Below are 19,116 nucleotides of genomic sequence, written 5' to 3'. Positions count from 1 at the left end.
TACTGCTGTCGTGAGGGACTGAGAGAGAGAACCAGGGAGAGGGCTCAGAATGACACAGCAGGTGAGAAAAGAGGCTCCTAGCTTGGGATATATAGAGAAACTGGGGAAAGTGAGGCTTTAGCAAGCGTAGGGGTAACTATGTTGCTTCTACTCTCTTGAGAATCCTTTTTCTTAGTGATCTTCCTAAGGCAATCTCCTTAGGAAATAACACTGGTAATTGCTAAAGTATTGCAGCTAAGGATAATGAGATACTACTAAATCAATTTTTTACTTTTTATTTTCTTAGAAAGAGAAGGCCATTGAAGACAAAGCAGAGAGAGAGATTCGTAGATGCCTACTTTGAAGATTGGAGAGATGTGGCCACAAACCAAGGAATGCCAGCAGCCACCTGAAGTTGAAAGAGTCAAGGAACCGGATTTTCCCCTAGAGTCTCCAGAGGAAGTTTGGCTCTGAGGACACCTTGATTTGGGAGGTGATACAGATTGGACTTCTGGCCTCCAGAATTGTGAGAGAATAAATTTCTGTTGTTTTAAGTCACACAGTTTGTGCTAATTTGTTACAGTAGGCACAGGAAACGAACACCCATGCATTATGCAATAAACTCCATATGAGCAACTCTAGTATAGGAATTTGTAAGAAAGCCTAGTTTTCATTGGAATAGTGGGTAAATACACTATCAGCATTGACTTTCTTGGAGATGAATGCCAAAACAAACAAACTCCAGCGTTAGCTAACTTTCTCTCTCAAGATATTATTTTTGACATAATCTGCACAATGTGTTCTTGTTTTATGACACCCTTGTCTGAGCCAAAACTTTTAGGTCAGGGAGACCCATGCCCCACCGTCTGCCCTAAGAAGAGAAATGCAGACAGCAACTTTATCAATGTATTGCATTATATTATGAAAGCAACTATGTATATATATTTTGCCATTTCAAATGAGTTGGTTTAATTCCAGGTGCAACAGAATTCAGGCTAGAACAAAGACTTAAGAACACACTTTGGCAGGATTCTGGGCTGGGCTTATGCAGATCTCATAGCTAAGGCAGAAATGGCTGAGAAGAATTAAAGACAAGATGAGCCACTGTATGATTTTTTTTTTTTTTTACAAAAGTTTATTTTTAAATGTACAGTACGTTCCAAGACAACGCTTCATTCTAGCTATAGGTGGCAACAGATGTTATGGCAGGGAATCCAGATGTTTAAACAGGAATGGAATTAAGGATCAGCATAGACTCAGACACAAGGAACAGCTTACTTTCTGCCAGACTTCTCAATCCCACCTGTGGCCAGGGGGCTTTCCCCGCGGCCTTCGCTTTTAGCTCCTCGAGTTTCTTCTGCTCCCCCTCTTGTTTCTGCTTGAGTGCCTTATCTTCCTCGTCCACCTCCTTAGCTTGCTTCTTGGGCTGCTTCAGGGGCTTCTTCTTGCCACCTTCGCGGCCCGACAGCAACTATATTTTTAAATGATTCGAATCTTGGCGTTTCAAAATGAACCGCCCAACGCCTTTGGTCCTGGGGGCACTTCTGCAGAGACCGTGGTCCTCCTGAGGACTGTGCTCTCTGCTCCTTTCGTCGGGTTGCCTTTCTTTCCTAGAGTCCCCTCGGGAGGAGCCCAAACCACTCCCGGACTCACTCAGCTGTGTCGCGGCTCGGGCTGGACATCCCCATCCACGGCGGACCTGAAACCCACCCGGGTCCCGCGGCCCAAAGGGGCGGGAGTCTCGGATGCCCTGGTTTCCTCCCGCCCTACTCCCAGCTGTGGGGAAGCAGGGTGTCAGGCGTCAGGATGGGTGGTGGCTGAACACCAGGCGTAAGTTCTATGGTAGTATTAGTGGGAAGAACGCCAGAAAAGAGTCCCGGGTGGGAAATGTGTGTGGGAGTCGGAAGGGGAGGACTTTCACTCCTAGGGAAAACGGGAAAAGAAAAAACAAGCCGGAAGTGGTAGCGTGGCCGAGCGGTCTAAGGCGCTGGATTAAGGCTCCAGTCTCTTCGGGGGCGTGGGTTCGAATCCCACCGCTGCCAAAGTGTATTTTTCTTTCTTAAAATTTCTTCGTATTAGACGTCCTTTCTTCACGCCCGATGTGGACTGTTCTAACATACTACAAAGTCGGTGCCTATTTTCCCCTCTTTTGACTTCTGTTTACCCAGGGGCCATAGATAACTGCCCTAGAACAATGCTCAACCGAAAATAACCGCTCAAATAATCTATTTGAGCAGCCAGTATATTCTAGGCACAATTCTAGACCCTGCGGATGCAGCAATCAAGTAACACGAACAAAAAGTGCTTTTATGCATACAGTCTTTATTACACACAAATAGATGTCAGATTCCTGGGAAAGCCCTTGTAATTCAATACTAATCCTGCCAGTGCCTCCGAAGGAATAATTTATGTTCAAAATAATCACTGTTCTTCCTCCAGCCTCTCTGCAGCGCTCTTTGTGTTTGGAACCCTAGTTATTCAGACCTGAGAAGAGGCTCTGGAAAGCGCCAGCGCCTCGTCCCGCAGCTGCCGGACGCATCGCACCAGCGGTAGGTGCCTTCGCCCCTCTGGGCGCTTCCGAGTTCAGCTGCATCCAACACCTCTGTGGCTTGGGGTGGGCGCTCTCTTTGCTCTGAGCAGATCCTCGTGTCTCTTTCTCATCCTCCAGGACTTAGCTTGGAAATTGTTTCCGCCCGATCTCCCCCTCTCCCTCCTTCCAGCTCCAAGTTCCTTGCCTTCATGGAACTTAAAGCGTAGTGGGGTTCATGTAATAGATAAGTTATTGCCCAAATATGGTTGAGGCTCTACCAAAAAAAAAAAAAAAATAGTTCTCCATGTGAGGACTTTGAATGAAGTTCCCGATTTAAGAGAATTTGTCAACCTAGTAGGTATCTCACAGCATATCATTGTGGTCAAAACTCCTTAATTACTGAGATTGGCCACTTTTTCTGTGTTTGGTCATCATCGTTTTTCAGTTTTCTGTGAAATACTTCATGCTTTCTGCCTATTTTTGGGTTGTCTTTTGCTTATTGACTCATAGGAGTGTTTATATTAAGTTGAAACATGTTAAATTGCCACTATTCAACCTCTTTGGCAATTCATGGGATTCAACATAAAATATTTTAGATAATAATTTGCCAAGTATATTTGTTCCAAGTATCTTTTTTCATTTCATGAGAAAATTGTATTTTCACTTTCCTTATGGTGATTTTGAAAAAATAATTCTTCATTTTAATCTAGTTGAATTTATCAGAAAATTAGATTACTTTCCTTAAAATTAACCTTTTTCTGGTGTCTTGTTTGAGCAATCTTTTCTTGACCTGAGGGCATACAAATATTTTCCAAAACTTACTTGTAAAAGACAAAATTTTTCCTTTTATAGTCTTGGCTATTCTTGGCCAAGAATTACATATATTTTTTTTAATTAAACTTTTTATTTTATATTGGAGCATAGTTGATTAACAATCTTGTGATGGTTTCTGGTGTACAGCAAAGTGATTCAGTAATACATTTTTCCATTTAGGTTGTTACATAATACTGAGCAGAGTTCCCTGTGCTACATAGTAGGTCCTTGTTGGTTATCCATTTTAAATATAGCAGTGTGTATATGTCAATCCCAAACTCCCTAACTATCCCTTACCCCCACTCTTCCCGCCTTGGCCAAGAATTATATTGCATTTCAACATAAATTTTAGAATCAATTTGTCAATTACCATAAAAACGCACCCTTGGGATTTTTACTTAGGTTGCAATGAATGTATAGATCAATTTTGGGGAGGACTGACATCTTTATAACACTGAGTCTTCCAATCCATGAAGAAGTATAGTCTTAGACAAAAATAGCCAAGTCAGTCTTGAAAAATAATAACAAAGCAGTAGGACTTACCCTACCAGATGTCAAGATACTTTAAAGCTATAGTGATTAAGCAGTTTTGCATTGGTGTAGGGCTAGACAACAGACCAATGGAACAAAGGCCAAGATGTCTAGACTCCACCCTCACCAACCCATCTTCAATATGATCATTGTCTTCCTATTGCTATGATCCTGACACCAGCTTTAAAAACTCTCAATTAACTCTCAATCCCATAGTAAGAAACCCTAAATTGAACTCCAGGAATCTTATGATATTTCCTGAACATTTAGAATGAACATTGTGAAAAGGCAATGAAGAAATTTCAGATATTTTACCTGGTGGAAAGAGAAGCTTTTGTCTTGAAATTTTTGAAGGACTACCTTGTGAGCAATGGGTTAATCTTACTCTGCAATTATCCCAGGGCATAGAACTACAGTCCATGGGCAGGAGCTAAGAAAGACATTTCTGTACATTTGTGGTTCTAATTCTGAAATCTGTATTTTATCACCCTTTTAAAAACTGAGTGAAATGGGCATTGTTTACTTCTTCTGTACAGGTAAAGTGAAAACAATCTCATGGTATCAATGTTCATGGTGAAATTTTTGTCTTTGCATTTAGAATTAATTAGGTTTAAAAAAGTGAGCTTTATCTGGTGATTTTTCTAAGAAATAACTAAACCAACAACTCTTGTTTTGGTAACTTCACAGTTAGAACTACAAGAATCTTAGGGTTTCAGGAAACACTAACATGTTTGATTATTCAACTATGCATCTGATCTTTGAATTCCTTCTATATTATGCCTGTCTACCAAACTTACAACTGTATAGCAGAGTCTATTCCACCTTAGGATCCCTTCTAAATGACTTTTTCCACAGGTAAAATATCTGAAACTCCTTCAGTGTTTTTTTTTCATAATGTTCATTTTAAGTGTCCCGGAAGTATCAAAAGATTCCTGGAGTTCAAGATAGTAATTTGGGATTTCTTAACTGCAGGACGGAGAGTCAGTTGGGAGTTTTAAAAGCAGCTGTACACCTAAAACAACCAAAATATTGTAAATCAACTATACTTCAATAAAAATAAATAAAATTTTTTAAAAAGCAGGTGTCAAGATTATAGGAATATTTTAGGGAGACAATGGTCATGTTGAAGATGGACTGGTGAGGATGAAGTCTAAAAGTGTTCTATTTGGGCTCAGTACAGAGGCTTCTCAACTTTCACAGAGGGATGTCAGGCTTGCCACCCCCTCCAGTTAACTGGTGTCTGAAGAACATGACTCTCTGATCAATAACACAAAACATCAATACTCCAGGACTGTCCAGAATTTAAAATGGAATTGAAACCTTGCCAGATTCTGTTAAAAGACTGACTGAAGAAGTGACTTGAAAGGATGCACTGGAGGGTTCTCACGATGGGCTAAGGACTTTGAGTCCAAAATCCAAATGAACCTCATGGCCTGTGGGTAAAAAAAACATCCTGAACGTGTGTATACATTTTCCAAAAGCATATACATGCTGTTGTAATTAACAAAACCTCAGATTTTCTAGAACATAACATTTTACCATCAAGCATTAAAGTACAACTATTTGTAGTGTGTGTATGCGTGGGGGAGAGTGTGTCGGTAAAATTTATTGATCATCAAATAAGGGGTCATGGCAGTCAAAAAAGATTGGAAAAGCACTCCCAATTCTCCAGACATAACCTAAACTGTCCTTAAGTCACGTTATATCATCCAAAAGCCACATATACAGAGTGTCATCCTCCACAGAGACAATTTTAGAGTTATATCCTAAATGTTTTCATCTTGGTTTTCTTCAACAAACTATATAAGAAATGGCCATATAAAGGATATGCTTTAATTTCCTGTAGAAACTGAATGTAAGAAACAATGTTTAATCTGTCTTTTGTATAATAAGCCATGTAATTCCCTTTGGAATTTGTTACTAGAAAATTGTGTCTCTTGGACTCCTTGTCCATATTAGATAATGTGTAACCATTTCCTAAGATGTTTGCTGTGAAACAAGAGCCCATGAAGGTGCTCCTCCAAAGAGAATTCTTTAGCCCATCATTTTGGGAAAGCAATGCTTCTTACAGTTCCTTTGTTTAAGATTCAGAAAGGACATTAGCATAGTATAAACCCTGAGAAGTCTTTAAGGGAATAAAAACTTCCACCTAGCCAGCATTTGCATCCTCTTCTAGGATTTTCAATTTCTATTTTAACAGCCTTATTGCATGTGGGTATTTAATTCTGTCTGCAGTAAGGACCTATAACATTTGCAAGAGAAAGGATAGATGTTAGACACTGAAAGACTTGAAAAGATAGATATAAATTTACTAATCTATTTGAAAGAGCATTTCATGTCATGCAAACAGATACAGCAAATATTTAAGAAATCAACATCTTGAAGACCTTTTATTTATAACAAAGTGGGTCAGGCTTCATGCTTTTTCCATACGTACACTGCTGCTTGAGCAGTGTATACCTGACTTCTACTTATCTGTAATTTAAAAATCTGCCCTTGCCCTGCCTCCGTTCCCCCACTGAATCTCAGCAATTCTGATCCGTTAAGGAGAAGTACCATTCAGGCTTTAAGTTAAAGCAAAACTTGCTAAAGATGACCAATGTTTATCAATTAAAAAAATGTTCTGTGCTGAACTGAGGTATAGCTTCATATCCAAGAGATATGGTGCAGGATTATGGAAATTGCTCAGGTAAGTCTAAGCATTCAGTGGGCATTTGTTCAGAACTTACTAGTTAAGTGATCCACAGCAGGTTTCTTCATCTTTTTATGCCTCAATTTCCTCATCCCATAGGGATGTTGTATGGATTAAATGATTAAAAATTGTAAAGAATAATGCCTGGCATGTGTCAAGCACTAGTATTTAATATTACAGTACTATTATTGATAGACAAAGGCTTGGAAGTGAATGTGCTCACTGAAGAGACACTGAATAGGAAGGTCAAGGACAAAGGCTTGGTGGGGTCTCACAATTAGGGGGTCAGGGAACCAGGAAGAACCAATACAGGAGACAAGAGGGACCAGTGTAAGAAGTAGAAGGAGAAATGAGAAAGTGTAAACACCAGAATCACTACCCTCAAGTGTTGGTGGTCAAAATACTGATGAATGAAAAGGTCTGAGAACCAGTTACTGGAGAGAGGGATCTTCCATTCTCATCAAGTTTGTGGGCTCCCCACACTCTGTGTTTTCTTTTCTTATGTCCAGTAAGATTTGAGCTCACTCTGAAAGCTTTTCCACACTCCTCACATTCATAAGGTTTCTCCCCAGTATGAACTCGCTTGTGTCCAATCAGAGCTGAGCTCTGACGGAAAGACGTGCCACACTCACTGCAGGTATATGGCTTCTCACCAGTGTGGATTCTTTTGTGCTGCCTCAGGACTGAACTATAATGAAAGGCCTTTCCACACACCTCACATCTGTAAGGCTTCTCTCCGGTGTGGATTCTTTGATGATTGGTCAAGTTTGATTTCCCACTGAAAGCTCTACCACACTCTGAACATTTATAAGGTTTCTCTCCAGTGTGGATTCTTTGATGGATGGTAAGGCAGTGCCGATCCTGGAAAGTTTTCCCACAATCCCCACATCGATAGGGCTTCTCCCCAGTGTGTTCTCGTTCGTGAGCCCTGCGTTTACAGTTATGACGAAAGGCTTTCCCACACTCCTTACACTTGTAAGGCTTCTCTTCAGTGTGGATTCTTCTATGTTTGGTGAGCTCTGCCTTGCTGCTGAAGGCTTTTCCACACTGAGGGCACCCACAGTGTTTCTCCTCAGTGTGGATTCTTGTGTGTTTGCTTAGGTCTGAGCTCCGGCTGAAGGCCCTCCCACACTCACTGCACTCATAAGGTCGCTCCCCAGTGTGGATTCTTGTGTGTTTGATGAGGTCTGAACTCCCACTGAAGGCCTTCCCGCACTCCTCACACTCATAGGGTTTCTCCCCAGTGTGGCTTCTGCCATGGATGATAAGGGAATGCTTAAACTGAAAGGCCTTCCCACAGCCACTGCACTCATAAGGCTTCTCCCCAGTGTGGATGATCTGATGCATCCTGAGATGGTTCCTGGTCTTGAAGGCCTTCCCACAGTCGCTGCACTGGTGAGGCTTCTCCCCACTGTGCGTTTTTTTATGTCGGCAAAGAGCTGATCTACTGTTGAAGGCCTTCCCACACTGGCTACAGTTAAAGGGTTTCTCCCCTGTGTGGATTATCTGGTGCATAGAAAGCTGATTTTTGGTCTTGAATGCTTTCCCACACTCATTACACACATAGGGTTTCTCACAAGAGTGAACTCGCTCATGGAGAATTAGGTCAGAATGCCAGCTGAAGTTTTTGCCACACCTGGCACATTCATGGAGTTTCTTTTCTGTAAGAACTCTATATGGAATACATTTTGAGTTTTTTCTAAGTACCTTCTGGTTCTTTCCTTTCTTGAAGGTCACTTTCTCACAGCGTTCTTTCTCTTCTCTCAGTTTCTCCCTCATAGGCATTTCCCATTGATTCTCTAATTTGACATCTTGTACACAAACTTCTCCAACCTCTGGATCCTGGGAAACAACTTTTAGGAGACTTCTAAGTTTCACCCAGCAGACTTCTCCATTTTCAAAAACCGCCTGTTCTGAACTTGCCTTCTCATTCTCAGGCCGTGTCTTGGCAGCTGATACTTAAACAAGAAAATAAAAATGTCAGATGTTCAGAGGAAAGGAAATAAGTGGGCTGGAAGAGATGAAGCAATGGTTAAGCTGTTGGAAGAGTAACTGACTTTCCCATGCTTGAAAAATTGCTAACATTATGGCAAGGTCAAAATAGGCTGAACTACTGAAAAGTACTAAGACATTTAAAACTGAGTAAACTTTACAAAAATCCTTCCAAATCTACTCATGTTCTAGAATCTCCTAGTTTAGTGAATGACAACTTCATACACCTAGTCACCTAAGACAGGAAACCGGAAATCATCTTCAACTTCTCATGTATACTCACTAACATTGTATAAATGTTACCTGTGAAGGCAGCTGCAAAGCGGGTGCTGAAGTGCCAGTGCAGCCTCCTTTTTAGGGGTCTGTCTGCTTTGCTCCTGAGAGTGGGCCCTGGAGAGCCATATTTCTGTGGTGTAACTCCACCCATCTGGGTAGGGCAGATTAGATCTGGGCAAGACCTGACCCAAACCAGGACAGATTCTCTCTTCATGAACTTTGGAATCATGATGTGAAAGCAGGTAAGGCCAGGTGCTGAAGAGAGCTAGAGCTTTAGCACTTAAATTGGAGAACCAGTGGCAGTGGGATGGTATGTCGTGTAGGGGAGGGAATGCTCTGCCATCGGGACTGAGAAGCAGAGAAGATCCATCTGCTGAGAAAGGAGAATGAAGCAGACCCACAGAGTAGCAGAGAAGACAGCTGGAGAGTGGGGCCTGATGGCATTCCAATCGCTTCTTGAGCCTCATGTATACCTGCCCTTAAGTTCCATGACACACCCTGAATAATAAATTATTTTTCTTTTGGTTAAGCTAGCTGGAGTTACTTTTTACAGTTGGTAACCAGAGTCCAAATCAATCTCTTATTATCTCTTAACTCTATCCCATCTCCTTCACTTCTACTGCCAGTGCCTTCTCACCAGCTAACTTTAATAACCCTCAAATGTCCTTTAGTCTGCCTCCCCTCTAATCCATCCTCTACACTGCTTCCAGATTATTCCTTCTAAAAATCAAATCTAATCACATCACTCCTTAGCTTTAAACACTTCAATGGCACTCCATAGTTAAGCAGACAGAAAGGAAGTGAAGTGTACAGTCAAGAGCCCCAGCTCACTGTCTGGGTTCAAATCTTAGTTCTGACACCTAATACCTGTGCAAACTTGGGAGGATGTTGTAACTTCTCTCAGTTGCTTTATCTATAAAATGGGATCTAGACTATCCACAATAATTAAATGAGTCAATGTATGCAAAGCACTTCCAACACCAAAATAAGTACTTAATCGATCTTAGCTGTTATTATAAGAATAAAGTTAAAGGTCTGCAGTTTATCAAAAGCTCATTCAATTATGACCTTGCCCCTGTTCACTGCTCCTGTACTTTCCCCACTGGCTACTCCAAGTCCTTGGCTCTGGTCACACTGAACTATTCACAGTTCACATTCTTTCACTCCTCAATACTTTCCTACTTGTTATTCCCCTCTGCCCCTCCTTCAACTAAATGACCTCACTTATCCTACATAACTTAATTCAGTTGTGATTCCTTCTGCAGTCTTCTGGTCCCCAGGTCAGATTTAGATGCTTCTCCTCTATGTCTGTATATACCAGGTACATATCCCTATCTACATATCCCAAGAACTCCCACCATACTGTCCTAAGTAATTACCTATTTACTTACCTGCCTTCCCCACTAGAAAATAAGCTTCCGTAAGTCAGGGCTCACCCATATCTTATCTGACTGCATATCTCTAGAAGCTTTTATAGTACCTGGCATATGATAGTTGCTCAATAAATGTTTTTTAGATGGAAGGAAGGGAGGAAGGAAGAGTAGGCACTGTGGACACAGCAGCTGGAGTTGGCCTAGAAACAAAGGACAAGGGTTTTTTTGAATGACAAATACAGAAAATAGTTTGAATGAAGAGCTGGTAATATTTCATGACTGACTAGATAAGAGGTTCAGGGAATGGAAAGACAAAGTAAGAAAGAGGTAGAACCAGATACAGAAATAGGGAGAGCTTAATGAAGAGACAGCCTTGGAGGGAGAGATGAATTGGACTTTAGATAGGTTGCTTTCCAGATGACAATGGGATATTCAAATAAAAACCAGGAGTTAGAAACATGAGACTGCTGCCCAGGAAAGAGGTAAAGGTTAGCATTATCGATGTGGCAGGCATCTGCATCAGAGCTAAGAGCTGAAGCCATGAGAGAAACTAACTAACTTCACAATAAGAGAGAATAGAAAAGGCAAGGGTCAAAGGCTCAGGTCTCCAAATGGGGGAAGGTCCTAAAAAAAAAAAGAAAACAACTGGAGGCAGAAAGGCAATGCTCTCTGAGCACTGGAGTAAATGATACACAGAGGGGAGATGAATTGTCTGTTCCTTTTTGGAGGACTAAATTGCAAAAAGCCTATATTAGATAGGTTGCAAACAGCCAATTAGATAATGACAGAATAATTATCCAAACCGTTTGCTTGTTTTCTCTGCCTTAAGATTTCCTAAATAGATTTCCTTCTGGGCCCTTCAGGATGGATGACCCACCACTAAGAACATTCTATATCCATTTTGTCACATGGAACACAGAAGGGGACTGACAGCTTCTCTGGCACTCACCTGGGTAGGAGCAGTTCAGGAACTCCCTGTCCTGTCGATCCTGAACACAGAGCTCTGCCTCTTGCTCCAGATGGGAGATCAAAGGAGGTTTAGGAAATGGAAATCCTGGTTGTAGAGAAGGAAGAAGACAGTGTGTAGAGCAACAGAGAACTGTCCTAACGCTTACCCTGACCCCTCTGTTTGCATATGGAAACAGGAAAGAAATGTCCATTTGGGTAGAGAAAAGGGTTTATTCAGGGGTCTGGTAACATGTAAATGAACAGGTCTAGGAAATTTCTCAGAAAAGTCAACACTCAGAAGGGCAAAGAAGGAGATTCTGGGAAATAGTCAGTTGGTTGTATTTTCCCAGTTCTTTTTATGAGGATGGGAGTCTGTAGAGGGAGGTTAATCTGTTTTCAGCCGCTAGGAAGGAGTTCATGACTAGGAGTTGAATACAGAGAATTTAATGGAAAATGAGAGGCCTGAGGAGGCAAGAATCCAGGGAGAACAGAGGTTAAGTGTCTCCTTTTTACCCAGGGAGAGTTTCATTGCAAAGAACCAGAAAACAACAACTAGGTTAGCCAGAAAATTATCTTGCTATGTAACAGGGGCAACTCAAAACTAATTTGGGGGAAGATACTGATGATATGGAATGAGAGCTCTGATTTTCAATATGAGACCCCATACACATCAATAAATAAAGCAATTAAAAGAAAAAGGAAGGGAGAAAGTACTAAGCCAAGTGCAGGGAAAGTCCTTACCAAGTGATACCACGTTCCCATAATTTTCCAACATCACATCTTTATAGAGGTGCCTTTGAGCATGGGTCAGACACTGCCACTCCTCTTTACTGAAGTTCACAGCTACATCCTCAAATGTCACTGCCTCCTGAAACAATATGTCCCTGCTGTCCTGGAGAAAACTCCATAGTTCCCTCAGGAAACAGAGGCAGAAGAAAGGAATTTGTAGGGAGGTTTACAGAAGTGAAAGGCTGTTACTGTTTCGTCTATATTTGGGGATGAGGTGAAAGGTAGCATCAGCTTTCAATAGCAAAAAATAACGAAAGAGGAAATAATCCACAAGTGGTTTGTCACCCAACAAAGTACCCTCATGAGAGGAAGCACCTGGACTTGGGAGGCGCAGAGCCAGGGAGGGCAGCAAAAATAAGGCCACACTGAGGGGGCAGTGATACATTTCCAGAAGGGAAGGAAGGGGCCTTAGCTCACTTGAGGCTGGCTCATCAGTGTGATTTTTGCTCCTGGCAGGTTTCCTTGGCTTCCATCTTCGGCCAAGGCAGGACAATGAGGAGATGGCAGAACTGAGAGAAGAGAAATAAGCCAAGAGGCAATTCAGCACAGTGTTGAAACCTGCTTTCATCCTCTCCTCCCCAAATGTAGAAGCTTCCGAAGCTCTAACCTAGGGATTAAGTCTACTGCATTACAGTATCCTCCTTCTCCATTTTTCCTCTAGTCTCAGTTTCCAGTTTGGGGTATCAGGCCCTGGCGAGCAGCCAAGCCAACTGTAAGTGCGTTCTTCTTCTCTCTCTCACCTACTACACCTTTTTCTCTGGTCTCTCTTCATCCTAGAATACCTTACATCCTCCCCCAAAGGCCCAAATCACCGACTCCCAGCTTATACGATAATTTTTTTTTTTTTTTTTTTTTGCGGTACGCGGGCCTCTCTCTGTTGTGGCCTCTCCCGTTGCGGAGCACAGGCTCCGGGCGCGCAGCGTCAGCGGCCATGGCTCACGGGCCCAGCCGCTCCGCGGCATGTGAGATCCTCCTGGACTGGGGCACGAACCCGTGTCACCTGCATCGGCAGGCAGACTCTCAACCACTGCGCCACCAGGGAAGCCCTGGCTTCCTATATTTGAACGTTGAAGTCATTTTGTCCAAAAAGACTTGGGGTGGAGGTGGAGGGAAAGGAATGAAGGAGAGGTATGGATCAGAAATATCCAGGGATAGGCCCAAAGCTTTTTTCTTTAGGTAACTTAATGGCTGGTCAAACTCAAGTTAGTTTACTAGAAAAAAATTTTTCCCTTGTTCTTCTTAGAGAAAATCACTTTCCCCCTTTGATTCTGAGTCTCTTTCCTGTTAATTCCCTAGTATTAAGTGATTCCGCTTCCTCCCAACTGCCCTCCCAGTATAGCATAGCACACACAGCTTTTAAAATGCAAAAGAAACTTCCTCAGAGTGTACACGTGACTAGGTATAATTCATATGGATTGGGAAAGAAGTACAGTTTCACATTACTGATTAATGGGGCCCTGTTTTATTCCTTGCAATCCAGCTCAGCCTTTCTGTAGCTTCAGTGTTTATGGTGGTTTATCTTTCCTGATAGTCATCAACATATTCCCAAGTCCAAGACCATTCCTTTCTGGTCCGAAATCATCTACTGGTAAGTCTCTAGGATAACCCCTTGGCCTCAGGACCCCAAAACTATCATTTCAATTTTACCAAAACCTCAATTTAGGAGTAAACTGGCTTCTTTCCACGGAAATAGGCCAAGAAGACTTTTCTTTGGTCTAGGCCACCCTTAGCTTTTGATTAAGAACAGGCCTGTGTTCAATCATTGTGGGTTCCATACAGTTTTCCCACTATCTCCTCTGAAAGCCTGTTACTTTATAACTCTTTGTCTCAAAAAGTTCCCAAACCACCTGGAAGGCACAGAGCTCACAGCAGATACATGTTTTGCTCTCAAATGTTCCATAACAGTTCTTTTCCTTATAACATCAATAAACTTAAACATCCTAATTGGGTTTTTTTTTTCTTTTCCTAATTGGGTTTTTTCAATCAACATTTTATAATGAACATTTTCAAATATACAGAAAAGTTGAAAGAATTGTAGAGGAAACATCCATATATTCACCACTTACATTCTACAATTAACATTTTGCAATATTTGCTTTATCACATATCTGTCCCTCTAACTATCCCTGTCTCTGTCCATAAATTCATTTTATATTTTGTTGCATTTCAAAGTAAGTTGAAGACATCAGCATACTTCACCCCTAACACTTTATGATACATATCATTAACTAGAGTTCAATATTTGTTTACATTCTTGCTTTTGAAGTAAAATTAACATACAGTAAAATGTACAAGACTTAACAAAGCATACCCTATTTAACCCAAACTCTCCTCCATATACATCCCAGTTGGATTTTTACCATATCTTCTTCATAAATTAGGGAAGTTTTGTTACCTTGTCACGGCTTTTTTTCCAAGTGTTCATTACATTAAAAACTGTTTTTAACTGTGGTAAAAAACATATAATATGAAATTTACCATTTTAAGTGTACAGTTCAATAGTGTTAAAAATATTCACAATGTTGCATAATAGATCTCCAGAACTTTTTCATCTTGCGAAACTGAAACTCTATACCCATTAAACAACAACTTCTTATTTTTCCCTCTCCCGAGCCCCTGGGTAACCACTGCAGTGATTTTTTTTTCCTAGCCTCGCCGAGACTTGTGGGATCCTAGTTCCCCAAGCAAACCTGGCCACGGCAGCGAAAGTCCTAACCACTGGACCGCCAGGGAATTCCCCCCACTGTAGTGATTCTCTCTTTTTTTTTTTTAGCGGTACGCGGGCCTCTCACTGTTGTGGCCCCTCCCGTTGCGGAGCACAGGCTCCGGAGGAGCAGGCTCAGCGCCCACGGCTCACGGGCCCAGTCGCTCTGCGGCATGTGGGATCTTCCCGGACTGGGGCACGAACCGGTGTCTCCTGCGTCGGCAGGCGGACTCTCAACCACTGCGCCACCAGGGAAGCCCTGTAGTGATTCTTAAACTCTATTTTTTAGCCTCGGAATTTGAAAGGTCAGTTTCTGCCCTCAAGTTAAAAATGAACTTGGGGGAATTCCCTAGCGGGAATTCACATGTGGGAGAGAGTGAAAGCTCCGGTCTCTTCCTTTTCTAAGGACACTAATCTCATCACTGGGTCCCCACCCTTATGACTTCATCTAAACATGATTACTTCCCAAAGGCCTCACCTCTAAATATCATCACACTGGGGGGTGGGTTAGAGCTTCAACATACGAATTTTGAGGGGACACAAACATTCAGCCCATAACAAAACTATTTGTTAAAGCAGTGTATAGATATTATCCAGGGCGAGATTAACTCATTTACATTTTATGTTAAGTAATTGTAAACTTTATGGCCCTGAAAATCACCTATAGGAAGAGAATTCAAGATCTTTTGAGAAAAAGAGGACTTGGATACTCAGGTCAGATGTGAACCAAAAAATTATATATATATTTTAAAATGAAATAAAATGAACAACGAAGTTAAGCAATATTCATTATTTTCTACCTCTCCTAAATTTGTGATAAATATGTCCTATATTATTAATTTTCATTTATGATTACCTATACAGTGAAAATTTCAAGATTTCTCTTCTGGAAGTTCCAATAATATGCTTAGAAATTCATTTTTACGTTTTTTTTCTTTGTAGGTAATATATACTAAAAGCCTATTTTTGGGGTGCCCAGGGGCCTAGTCCTCTAAAAGTCTGTGCCTTTCAGGGTCTGATTTTATGACTCCAGAATTGTTAAATACCATCAGCCACTTCTATACAAATCTTATCCACTTTTCTCTTCATATATGCCACCAAAGAGCATTTTTAAAGCCCAGCGCCACATTTCCCCATCTCCCTTTATTCTTCTCAAAGCTTCATGACAATACCTTTGCTCCTTATTTTGCCATGGCTTTATCTTCTATTTCTGAGGTATACCTATACTATAATTTAAAAATCTCAGGGTTAACACATGTACAGAAATAAAATTACCTACACTCAAATTTTACATGTTGGTAAAATTGTGGTTGGGAGGAGTTACTGTATTATACCACAAGTTTTTTATATGTGCAAATATTCATGTACACATATTTAAGCTACTTATCATACATAAAGTTGTACATATAATAAGTGAATGAATACATTCAATATCTTTCATAAATTGCTTTGAAGAATCTTTTTTTATGAATCTTTATTTTTTGAAAATTTGGTTTAAGATGAGGGCAGAAACCTAGTAATTTAGTTCCTCTCAATACCGAGCCAAGCCTAGTATAGAAATAACAGATTTCCTATAAATACTCAATAATGAGCATATTTCCAGGCCCCAGGAAGCATCTCCCACTCAGTCTGTGTCCCTGCCCCATTTTCAGCTGCCATAACTCCTGCCACAATACCCTGTATGCATTACCTCTTTCCTGCAGGAGCTTGGTATCACGGATACAAAGCTGGTTTGATGGTCCTTGAGTCTCATCTGATACCACCACCTATTGCAAGGAAAAGAATACATTTGGGGAGGTTATGGAGGGATGGAAAATGTATGGGAAGCTGCAACCAACTATGAAGTTCTGTTCATGGAAATCAACTCCCAGAACTACCAAGAGGGGTGAGAAAATCAGGGACTCAGTCCCTGATATACCTTATGAAAAACAGAAATGGCATCCAATTGTTCTATAACGTAAAATGATCACCAGTCCATCCAGGAAAAAAAGTATTTTGAAGGAGAAAACTTCCACATGGTCAATCCAGGCCCACCACACTCCCACTGCTTTCCTCCTTTCTTGGACTCACTTCTTCCTCCTTGTGATATACTGCAGACACTCCTCTTTTTACCTGATGCATCTTTTTACCTGCTGCATCTTTTTACCCAGCTTTCTTTTCCAGTCTTCTAACACTGTCCCAGTTTCTTCTCTGCTGGTTGGATCCAGCTCTCAAAGTCAATCGTGGCTTTGCCTGGACAACCAGTTTTGAAGTGGCTCCAGTGGATACCAGCCTCCTTTCAGGGATTTAAGCCTTGGTAGTGCCAGCCAAAGGGCCTCTCCTGACCCACAGGGCAGCTGCTTTTTGGCTTGATGTGTCAAATACTGCCCTGGATTTGGGGTTCATCAGCAGTACTAAGCTAGTGGTGATCCCATACCTTATTTTCCTGCATATTCAATGAAGGGAGGAGAAAAGAGAGGAATGTGACCAAAGCAAAAAGAAGGAATCACTGAGAATCTGAGGTATCTATGGGAGATGAGGGAGCAGGGGAAGGCAAACTGAAAATGATAATATATCCAGAATACAACCTCCACTGCCACTATCTTGTCCCAAGCCACCATTGTCTGCATCGCCCTACAGTATTACGTTAGCCGTCCAGCTGGTCTCCTGCTTCTATCCTTGCCTTCCGCCTGCCTCTTCTCAATACAGCAGAGTAGGCCATTTAAAACTTAAGTTGGATTATTTCATCTCTCTGCTTAAAACCCCTCAATGGGTCCATCTTACTCAAAATAAAGAATAGCATAAAAGGCCCTAAAGAATGTGCCTTTTGAATCTCTCTTGTTCATTCAAAATAAAAGTTTAAGTCCTTACAATGGCATACAAGTCTATAGGGTGTGCTATTACCACTCCTACTATTCTCCCCCTCATTCACCCCTCTTCAGTCACACAGATCTTTCTCTTCCTTTTTAGGCACATTTCCATTTTAGGGCCTTTGTACTGGCTGTCCCCTCCACCTCAAGCTACCCTCACGATGAATTATCTTGCTTCCTTCAACTGTTTGCTTGTACGTAATCCTCCCAAGGAAACCTACTCTAGGTCCCCTATTTAAAATTACAGCCTACCCCTCCTTCCAATCCTGACATGCCTTACCTTCCTATATAGCACTTTGATCACTTTCCAACATGGTGCATAAGTTACTTATATTCTTTCTATTGTTTATTGTATATCTCCCCTTCACTAAAATGTAGGCTCCCAGGCTTTTGAGGGCAGGGATTTTTGTCTATTTTGTTCACTGCTGTATTCCCAACTTCTAAATCAGTGCCTGCACCAGTAGGCGCTCAGCCAGAAATTGGCTGAATTAATGAATGTACGAATGGATGCTGGGAAGGGAAATAAATGAAAAAAAAAAAAACCAACAAAAAACCGAGGTAAGAGGCTGCTGAGAGCAAGAAGAGCGGGAGGGAGTTACGAATGCAGGAGGAAAAGGCCCTTGTTTGGCAGGAACCCGCGGCGGACCCCAGCTCCCGGCGGACCGGGCTCCAAAGCCCCGCCCGGACCCCGCCAGCCGTCCGGGGCCCCAGGGAGGGGGTGTTATTTAAGTGAACCAGGTGGTGGTGCCAGGATCTTCCCAGCAGCACCTCGGCGGGTTCGGAGACCCCAGTGGCAGCTTGGGAGCCCCTCGGCTAAAGTCCCGTCCCACGCTGGCTGAAGACACAGACCTTCCTGCCGACATTCTCCTCTAAAAATGAGAAAATAGAGAAATCTATTCTAGCTCCACTTCCTAGTCCTTCAATACTCATTTCCGGTGACTTTCTAGGAAACCTCAACTCGCTGGTCGAGGGATTTCCCTAGAAAGCCTCCGCAGACTCCAAACGTATTATTTCATGTTCTTCAGAATGCATCTCTTAAAACAGAACCACAATGTCATTATCCCACCTAACAAAATTAAAATAATTCCTGGGTACCATCTAATAGTGAGTCCATATTAAAATCTCCCAAATATATAAAAAACGCTGGTTTTTTGAATCAAGATCTAAAGTCTACATACTTCATTTGGTTATTTCTCTTAATCCTCTTTTAATTTAGATCTAGAATAGCTCCTCCATCTTTCACTTTTCCCCGCATTGAGTAAATTGGGTCATTTGTCCCGAATGTTCCACATGCTAGCTTTGTCTGTTTGCATCCTCATCTAATTTGTTTCTCTAGCCTGTATTTGTTAACTAGATGTTAGCCCTAAAGGTTTAGAGTTTGGTTTACCTTTATGGGTAAGCATTCTTACGTGGTGCTACGTACTTCTTTTTGCTTTATATCAGGAGGCATATAATGTCTGATTATTTCACTCTTTGTGATGCTAAGATTGATCAATGAATCAGCACTTGCTAGTTGGATCCCTCCATGTAAAGCTCCTCATCAACCTTTCATCTGGTGGTTTCATCCACTGATGATCTTTGCCTGAATCAACCATTTTATTGCAGAACTGGGATTTTCTAATTCAATATTTTTTTCACAT

The 19,116-nt window shown here is 41.6% G+C and overlaps 1 protein-coding gene, 1 non-coding gene and 1 pseudogene across 2 annotated transcripts; 1 reads left to right on the top strand and 2 right to left on the bottom strand.

Annotated features, from left to right (window-relative positions):
- Positions 1–1,253: 1,253 nt before the first annotated feature.
- Positions 1,254–2,097, bottom strand: LOC112064320 (translation machinery-associated protein 7-like; annotated as a pseudogene).
- TRNAL-AAG (transfer RNA leucine (anticodon AAG)) lies at positions 1,940–2,021 on the top strand. The gene has a single exon. It is a non-coding gene; the product is annotated as a tRNA-Leu (tRNA).
- A 4,493-nt stretch (positions 2,098–6,590) lies between the features above and the next one.
- On the bottom strand, positions 6,591–17,821 carry ZNF311 (zinc finger protein 311). The gene is made up of 7 exons (XM_007110729.3): positions 17,757–17,821; positions 16,698–17,052; positions 16,318–16,393; positions 12,341–12,432; positions 11,876–12,002; positions 11,136–11,240; positions 6,591–8,503 (listed from the first exon to the last, which is right to left on the bottom strand). Exons 2-7 carry the CDS (start codon positions 16,746–16,748, stop codon positions 6,927–6,929), a joined length of 2,028 nt encoding a protein of 675 aa, XP_007110791.2. The 5' UTR covers positions 16,749–17,052; positions 17,757–17,821; the 3' UTR covers positions 6,591–6,926.
- Positions 17,822–19,116: the final 1,295 nt, after the last annotated feature.

This window comes from Physeter macrocephalus, chromosome 18 (genome assembly GCF_002837175.3).
Source record: "Physeter macrocephalus isolate SW-GA chromosome 18, ASM283717v5, whole genome shotgun sequence".
NCBI classification, from domain to species: Eukaryota; Metazoa; Chordata; class Mammalia; order Artiodactyla; family Physeteridae; genus Physeter; species Physeter macrocephalus.
Note: the sequence above shows the minus strand (reverse complement) of the source record. Positions and strands in the feature narration are given on the sequence as shown.